At 39.5% G+C, this 9425-nt stretch overlaps 1 protein-coding gene across 1 annotated transcript; it reads right to left on the bottom strand.

The window, feature by feature from the left end:
- Positions 1 to 7313: 7313 nt before the first annotated feature.
- Positions 7314 to 8914, bottom strand: LOC105102088 (protein BEX2). Its single transcript, XM_031446677.2, has 3 exons — positions 8796 to 8914; positions 8293 to 8370; positions 7314 to 7947 (listed from the first exon to the last, which is right to left on the bottom strand). The coding sequence occupies exon 3, from the start codon at positions 7940 to 7942 to the stop codon at positions 7556 to 7558; it is 387 nt and encodes a 128-aa protein (XP_031302537.1). The 5' UTR covers positions 7943 to 7947; positions 8293 to 8370; positions 8796 to 8914; the 3' UTR covers positions 7314 to 7555.
- Positions 8915 to 9425: the final 511 nt, after the last annotated feature.

Here is a 9425-nt window from a genome sequence, read left to right as displayed (position 1 = left end):
TTTTTTTTACCAACTCAAATTCTCTAAGAGTTTCTTCTGTGTTTTCTTCTAGAAACTTTCAGTCTATGACAGTTTGAGTCAACATTTGTATATGATGTGAGGTAAAGTTATTCTAATTACAATGATGGTGGTCATGATTATGATTATCATCACTGATAAAGTTTCAACTGAAACCAGCTCTTCCAACACCGTTATTGAAAAGAGTGTCTATTCCCCCATTGAATTGCCTTGGAATATTTGTTAAAAGCGTATATGTGTGAGTCTATTTCTTGACTATTCTGTTCCATTGCTCAATTTGTCTGTATTTGTGCTGATACCACACTGTTTTGATTACCACTCTATTATAATAAATCTTGCAGTAAGGTAGTGAAAGTTTCTCCAAAACGTTCCCCTTCTCAAAGTCATTTGGACTATTCTCAGTCCTTTGGATTTTTTAATGTAAATTTTAGAATCAGATTGTCAATTTCTATTAAAAAAAAAACTACTGGGATTTAATTTATGCCATCGATGTTTTATAGTTTCAGTGTTCAGATCTTGCACATCTTTTGTCAAATTTATCCCTAAGTATTTCATATTTCTGATGCTACTGTAACTGATACTGTTTTAAATTTTACCTTAGCTGTTCATTGCTTGTAGAGGGCTGAATATTTTCCCTTTAAATTCATGTTCACCCAGGACTTCAGAATGTTAACTTATTTGTAAATAGGGTCTTTGCAGATATAATTAACTAAGAATTGAGATGAAGTCATACTTAATTAGGATGAGCCCTAAATCCAATGAACATATCCTTAGAAGAGACAGAAAGGACACACAGAGGAGAAGCAGAAATTGGAGTTATGCTACCACAAGCCAAGGAATGCCTAGGGCCACCAAAAACTGGAAGAGGTAAGGAAGTATTTTTCCCTAGAGCCATCACAGAGAACCTAGCACTACTGACACCTTGATTTGGACTTCTGGCCTATGGACTATGAGAGAATAAATTTTTCAGTTTTTTAAAGCCACCCAGTTTATGGTAATTTGTTACAGCAGGCTCAGAAAACTAGAAATACAACTAAATTTGTATATTGATCTTATATCTTGCAGCCTTTATAAACTCACTTATTAGCTCTAGTACTTTTTTGTATGTTACATAGGATTTTTTATGTAGACAAAGATTTGTCTATATTTTCCTTTGCAATCCTGTATGACTTTTATTTCTTTTCCTTATCTTATTGTACTGGCCTTGTACAACCTTGAATACAATGTTGAATCTAATTTGTGAAAGTGTCCATTTTTGCCTTGTTTGTTATCTTGGGGGAAAACATTTAGCTTTTAGGCACACATCATTACTTATGTTTTTCATAAATGTATCAGGTTAAGGAAAGTCTTTTCTATACCTGGGTGCTTAGTATTTTAGTTAATAATTCATTTTCAAAACTTTAGCAAATGTTTTTTCATTCTTCCTTGAGATGACCATATGTTTTTTTCTTTTATGTCAATGTGGTGAGTAACAATTTTCAAATATTAACCTTGCCTTGAATCTTTGGGATAAACCTTACTTGGTGATGGTGTATTGTAATTTTTATACATAATTGAATTAGATTTTACTAAAGTTTTGATAAGAATTTTTTGCATATATATCCATGAAGGAGGTTGGTTTGTAGTTATCTTTCCTTGTAATATAATTGTCTGGTTAGGTATCTGGGTAATTCTAGTCTTGTAGGGTAAGTTGGGAAGTATTACCTTCTTGTCAATTTTCTATGGGTTTTGCATAGAATTGGGGTTATGTCATCCTTAAATGTTTGGTAGAATTACCAGTAAAACCATCTTGACCCATAGGTTTCTTTGTAAGAAGTGTTTTAAATAAAATTTCCATTTATTTAATAGCATTAGGGCTTTCTTCTATTCTAATATAAATATTTATGCTACAAAATTTCCTGAGTACTGCTTTAGCCACATCCCACAAATTATATGTTGAGTTTTCATTTTCACCCAGTTCAAAGTCTCTTGTAATTTCCCTTTTGATTTCTTCTTTGAATTATTTACACTGTATTATTTGATGTTAATTCAAATATATGGGGATTTTTCAGAGATCTTTCTGTCATTAGTTTCTCATTTAATTCTATTATGCTCAGAGAACATACATTTTATTATTTGAATCCTGTTAACATTATTGAGGTTTATTTTATGATCCTGAATATGGACTATCTTGGTAAATATTCCATGTGCATGTGAAACAAATGTACATTCTACTATTGGTGGTAAGTTCTACAATTGTCAACTAGGTAAACTGGTTCATAGCGCTGTTCAAGTTTTATATGTACTTTTGATTTTCTGTCTACTTGTCCTATCAATTTTTTAGAGACGGTGTTGAAATCTCTGACTGTAATTGTGAATTTGTCTGTTTTCCCCTGTAGTTTTGTCAGTTTTGGCTTCATGTATTTTGAAGCACTGTAATATGTGAATATTTACGATTGGTATGTCTTCTTGACAAACTCACCACTTAAAATTATATAATGACATTCTATGACCATAATATCCTTGGTATTATTCTTTCTCTGAAATTTATTGTATCTGATACCAATATGGCCACTCAAACTACATTCTGACTGATGTTAAGATTGTTCATGTTCCTCCTACACTGCTGGTGGGAATGCAGTTTGGTGCAGCCACTATGGAAAACAGTGTGGAGATTCCTCAAAAGACTAGGAATAGACTTACCTTATGACCCAGGAATCCCGCTCCTGGGCGTATATCCAGAAGGAACCCTACTTCAAAATGACACCTGCACCCCAATGTTCATAGCAGCACTATTTACAATAGCTAAGACATGGAAACAGCCTAAATGTCCATCAACAGGTGACTGGATAAAGAAGAGGTGGTATATTTATACAATGGAATACTACTCAGCCATAAAAACCAACAACATAACGCCATTTGCAGCAACATGGATGCTCCTGGAGAATGTCATTCTAAGTGAAGTAAGCCAGAAAGAGAACGAAAAATACCATATGAGATCGCTCATATGTGGAATCTAAAAAACAAAAACAAAAACAACAACAACAAAAAACAAAACGTAAATACAAAACAGAAATAGACTCATAGACATAGAATACAAACTTGTGGTTGCCAAGGGGTCAGAGGGTGGGAAGGGATAGACTGGGATTTCAAAATTGTAGAATAGATAAACAAGATTATACTGTATAGCACAGGGAAATATACACAAAATCTTATGGTAGCTCACAGAGAAAGGAATGTGACAATGAATATATATATGTTCATGTATAACTGAAAAATTGTGCTGAACACTGGAATTTGACACAACATTGTAAAATGATTTTAAATCAATAAAGAAAGTTTTAAAAAAAGATTGTTCATGTTCTACTGCTGCTGGGAATGTAGTATGGTGCAGCCATCATGGGAAACAGTATGGAGATTACTCAGAAAACTAAAACTAGACTTACCATATGATCGAGCAATCCCACTTATGGGTATATATCTGGAGGGAACTCTAATTCAAAAAAATACATGCACCCCAATGTTCATAGCAGCACTATATACAATAGTCAAGACATGGAAGCAACCTAAATGTCCATTGACAGATGACTGGATAAAGATGTGGTATGTATATATATCTTGATAGAAGATATATATATGAATACTACTAAGCCATAAAAAAAATAAAATAATGCCATTTGCAGCAACATGGATGGACCTAGAGATTGTCATTCTAAGTGAAGTAAGCCAGAAAAAGAAAGAAAAACACCATGTGATATCACTCATATGTAGAATCTAAAAAAGAAGAAAAAAGGATGCTATGAACTCTACAAAACAGAAACAGACTCGCAGACATAGTAAACAATCTTATGGTTACTGGGGAAATGGGGTAGGAAGGGATAAATTTGGGAGTTTGAGATTTGTAAATGTTAGCCACCATATATAAAAGTAGGTTAATAAAAAAGATTGCTCTTGTATTTCCATTCTTTTGCTGGTAATCAGTTTGTATTTTTTAATTTAAAATAGGTTCTTACAGGCAGCATATATTTATGTCTTCCTTTTCTATACAATCTAACAATCTCTGCTTTATAATTGAGCTCTTTAGACCATTTACATTAATGTAATTATTGGTAATGATATGTTTGTGTTTTAGTCAACTATCTTGCTATTTGTTTCCATTTGTCCCATCTGTTCTTTGTTCTCTTTTTCCTCTAACACTTTTTGATTATTTTGAAGATTCCATTTTATCTCAGAGGAAGGGTATATATAGCTCAAATGGTAGAGTGCATTTTATCTCATATGTTGGCTTATTACCTACAACATTTTTCATGGTTGTTTTAAGGTTTATAACATAAATTTTTAACATTTCAAAATCTATGTTCAAGTGATATTAACATATAGAATAAGAACTTTAAAATTGCATACTTCCATTCCCTTCTCTCCTGGCCTTTATGCTACTTTTCACATACACTTTACTCCCACACATGTTATAAATCCTGCAATACACAGTAAGTTGTGGGCAATCAGAAAGCTCACATTGTTTCCCCTTTCTCAGAGAAATTTTTCCTCCACTGTCTGATGTTCAGTAACAGAAAACTGTTGCTTCATCTGTCTTGTCCAGATTTTCATTGTTTCAGTTAGGGAAGTAAATCCAGTCTCTGTTACTCGATTTTCATTTGAAGCATAAATGTGTCTTGATGTCTTAAATAATGGTTAATCCTGAAGGCATTATTTCACTTCTAACCAAAGTGCATTTCCTGTGCTATCTGGACTTCCTGGAAGAGTCTAGTGTGCACTCTTTCTGCTCTGCCTCTGGTTAGAAAATTCAAACTGCATTGCTTTCTTTGGTCACAAGGTGGCCCTTAAGTTTATTTTCTGAATTTCCCTTCAATGGATTTGAATTTTTTTAAGAAAAAAAAATCCAGTGGTTACTTTTATTCAAAAGTTATGAGATACTGTCTGCAGTATTATTTCAATTTTGTTACAAATATACAAAGATTCAAACATGTATGCTTGTTTATCATTTGCTAAATACCACTAAGTTTATACTTGTTCAGTTTTTCATTCATCAGATATCTACTAGATGTACATGATGTGCTAAAACTCCAATGGCCCAATCCATATCTACATTTCAAACCTTTCTTGAACATCCTTTTTCTTTGATAACAAAGGGCACACTCTTAATCTCACTGCCTTCTCTTTTCTAGACTTTTTAAGGCATTTATGGGGAAAAAAATGTCCATCTCTTTTGTGAAGAATGGCCACTCTGACAAAAGGAGGCTCACCACATAGAATGATGTCAATAGGCAGATGCAGCCAGATCTTAGATATGTCCTGTTCCCTTATTATCTTTTGCTCACTTTCTGCTGGTTATTTGTTGCCTGAGCTTGTTACATGGAGCCTGACCACTCACATACTACTCCCTCAGATGCCATTTCAGATCCAGACACTCTGTTAAGAACCAAGGGAAGCTGTTTAGCAGAAAGCATTCTGTCCAGAGACTAGAATTTTAAACTCATCCTTCTCTGAGGTTGACAGGGTATCTTGGATCTGCCTGTACATGGAGGAGATGTACATTTTTTCTGGGAATATGCATGTCTTATCTTCTATCAAGATATGCCAAGGATTCACACATGAGCTTATAATTTCTCTTCATGAAGGAAATACTGAATATCTTTAGGCCAATAAAGTCAGAATGTGTGTTTTCTATAGAAGCTTGTGCTAACATTGGCAACCGAGAGTGAGAAGTCTGGTAGGTCACAAGCATCTCTGTTCATCAGTTTTTCTGTCTTTTCAACTCTAGCCTTTCTCTTTATAAACTTCTGTCTTGGACAAACGTGTCTTGTGTCTCGAGCACCTGGAGGAGGGAGGGTTTTGGAATTGATTAGGAATCTGATTCATGAAGTCTGTTTGTTCTGTTACATGATATTTTCATCTGCCTATCCACTTTTCCCTTTGGTTTCATAAGGGCTACTGTGATGTTATATTCTAGAGCAGAGGTTGGCAAACTTTTTCTGTTATGACCAGATAATAAATATGTGGGCTTTGCAGGCAGGACATATCATTTCTTTCACAACTACTCAGTTCTGCCCTGTAATCCAAAACCAGCCACGGACAATGTGTAAATTAATAAATATGGCTGCTTTTCAGTAAAACTTTATGGACACCAGATTTTGAATTTCATGTAATTTTTACATCACAAAATATTCTTGATCTTTTACAACCACTAAAAAACGTAAAATTTATTTAGCTCAAAAAAAATAAGCAGTAGGCCAGATTTGGCTCATGGGCTGGTTTGCCAACTTATTCTAGAATCCTAACTTTGAAGTTTATTTCCACAGAAGACTCTCTTCATACCTAATATGTATTTCACCTACTTAGCACATTGCAAAGCAACTTTATTTCCCAAGTCCTATTGGGACACTTAAACCCAGTAGTCCTCCAATAGGTTCTCGTAAAGATCTCCACATTTGGGCATCCACTGACACAATCTCCTGGTATCCAACTCAATATAGAATTTTTTTTGCATTCATCAGGTTGGGAAAGTGGTGTGAGGAGGGACTGCCTCAAATTTTAAGTGAGCTTTTCCCTCACATATTTTATACAGTCTAATGAACTGGGGAGATTTCTTGATAAAGAATAACAACTAATAAAGAACTAGACAAACAAGGTCTTTCTGTGAAGCTAAACAGGGAGACAGGATTTATCCAGTTTATAGAACAGAGTGAGGATTCAATTCATTGAGAATTCCAGAGAAGTAAGTGGGACTTTCTCACCTTTATTCCTGAACATCAACAGCCCAGGGAAAGGATGGGAATGGGGCACAGCAGCAGGGGAATGGAAGTAACACCTTTGTCTATTGGACTTGTGAGTATAGGAAAGACCTGGGAGAACTTCCCCAAATAGCTGAAGGTAATATCTAAAGGGTCAGATTATGCATATGCCAGTGGGAATAAGAGCTTAAATAAAGCTCACAAATTTATTGCCTCATCAAGTGCACACAGAAGCCCTGGGAGGTGATTATCTTCATCTTGCTGATAAACTGATTTTTAAAGAGATTATGTCTCATCATTAGGTTTATACTTCTAAATAAGAGATCGAGGAAAGCTGAAACCGAGATTCTGTCACAAGTGCTTAGAAAGTGTTTAGTAAGTGCTCACAATGATTTCATCAGGTGATCAAGCTCTTTAAGTAATACTTGTTCAGTTTTGAAAAAATGAGAAAATAGAGATAAGAAAAATTATTGATAATTCTATCATAGATACCTTAATTTTTACTTTATATATTTTAGATGGTGTTCATATATAAAATATATATGACTTTAAGAAAAAAGAGAATGCTTTTTTAAACTGTTTTATTAACATCACAATATATAATGAACATCTCTTCATGCAATAGATAAAACTCTCCTGCTGACAGAAATTTATGGATTGGGTCAAAAACAACAATTAGAAGCTGGTAAGAGGAGACCCACAAGAAACAAGTAACATCAAAAGGCTTACAACAAAGATACATCACGAACATGTAAGTTTAGGAAGCAGGTGTGTTTCCCTATCAACTTCAGGGAAAACATCAGGATTCAAGGCATAAGGCAAAACTCATCATGATGGTCATGGTGAGGGGGATCAGTGCTAACTGCCCTCAGACTATGACTCAACTGCTTTTCCCTCAGCTTTTCCATCAGCTGTCTCACCTCCTCCCCAATCCTCTCCATATTCTCTTCTCTCATCCTTGCCTGTGGCTCTCCAACCCTCTGAGTCATGTCCCATCTATACTGCAGGATGGGCTGCCTAACACGGAACCGCCTACGATTTCCTCTAGGTACACGATATTCACCAGCTTTCAAAGGGAGGGCCAATGGCTCTCCTTTATTAGCATCTTGTTCCTTTTCATCTGTTTTTTCATTTTCCTCATTGGTGTTTTCCATGTTAATATTTTTCAGCATCTGTTCCTCTTTGGACGCCATCGCTCCTAGGAGACAACAGACAAGAGAAGGGACTATTTTCTTGGTGGACCGATCAGCACCGAGGACAGAGGCCCTACTACGCACTTCTCAAGATAAGGAGCCCCGGATGTCAACGGCTTTTCACATTTTCATTTTCCCACCTGAGAGGCTCCCTACGCCCGGTAGGGGGCCGACAGTCCGAGCTCTCCCCCCTCCCTCACCCAAAACCCACCATTTTCCCTGCCGATCCATGCCCAGGCCTCTGCAGGCACCAAAATGGAGGACGGGGTTGGGTGGGGGCAGCATTTGGGGTCTCGGGGTTTTCCACCCGTTCCCTACCCCCTCCTTCCCCCGCTGTCCCCCGCACCGACCTGGGCCTATCCTTGCTGTCTCCTGCTTCTCCCGATGCTCGCCACGAGTGCGCCGCCGCGACACTTAGGCCCGCAGACCTGCAGAGGGCCGGGGTCGGAGGGTAGGGCAGGGGGCTGCCGCAGCCGGGAGCTCGGCCCCCTCCCGGCCGTGCGCCCCCAACCCGGGCCGCCCGCGCCCCCACCCTCGGCCACCCCCAACCCCGACTCCGACCACCATTTTCCCCACCGAGAAGAACGGGGGCGGGGCGGGGGTGTCGGAAAGGCTCGCGGTGCAGCGGGAGGCAGGTGTTCGCGAGGGGTCGTCGCCGCAGGGCCGTCCAGCCCGCCCCCATCCCCGGGCAGGCCTACGGCTTTCTGCGGCCGAACGCCAGGCCGCCGGGGCCGTGGGGGCTGCGGTCTCCGCCCCGAGGCAGCCGGACCCCGGGGGACGGTCCGCGAGCCGCGTCCGTTCGCCCGCGCCACCTCCGGAGACCCTTCCCGGGGACCCCCTCCAGGTCCCTTACCTGCTGCCTCTCCGCCTCCTACTCTTGGGGGCCGCCCCCGGCCCGCACTCCCTCAGGGCCACCGGGAACAGGGACCAACAGGCAGCGAGTGACGGTCAACTCTGAGGCGAGGGGCGTGCGAGTCGGCGCCGGCCAGTCACGTGGGGCCTTCGTCACCGCGAGCGACCACGCCCCCGCCTGCCCCGCCCCCGCCCGCCGCCCCCCCCCGCCTGCCCCCATTCGCCCCCCCTACCTCCCCGGCCCCCGGGTCCCTTCTCAGGGCACCGGCAGGCCTCGTGGGTTCCCGGGCTTTTCTCTGCCTGCCACGGAAAGGCAGTATCTTCTCGGAGGGCCGTTAGCCGTTCCCACTTCTCTGGGGACTTGTCTTTCCCCTCCTCTGCGCCCAGGATCCGCCTCCTTCCACCTGCTGTCCTTTCTGCTACCAATGCTCTCCATTTTCCCTCCACTAAAATGCATAGAAGAAACGTGTCCGGAAGAGCCCGGGAGGGTGGATTTAAAAAAATTCTTAATGTCTCTCTGTTTTATTCCTTTTATTTTAAACTAAAACAGTCAATGTACTTTTTTTAAAAAAAGGAAATAAATAATTATTTTTATTTGCAAAACAGGAATAAAGTTGGGAGAAAAAAAACC

This window comes from Camelus dromedarius, chromosome X (genome assembly GCF_036321535.1).
Source record: "Camelus dromedarius isolate mCamDro1 chromosome X, mCamDro1.pat, whole genome shotgun sequence".
Taxonomy (NCBI): Eukaryota; Metazoa; Chordata; class Mammalia; order Artiodactyla; family Camelidae; genus Camelus; species Camelus dromedarius.
Note: the sequence above shows the minus strand (reverse complement) of the source record. Positions and strands in the feature narration are given on the sequence as shown.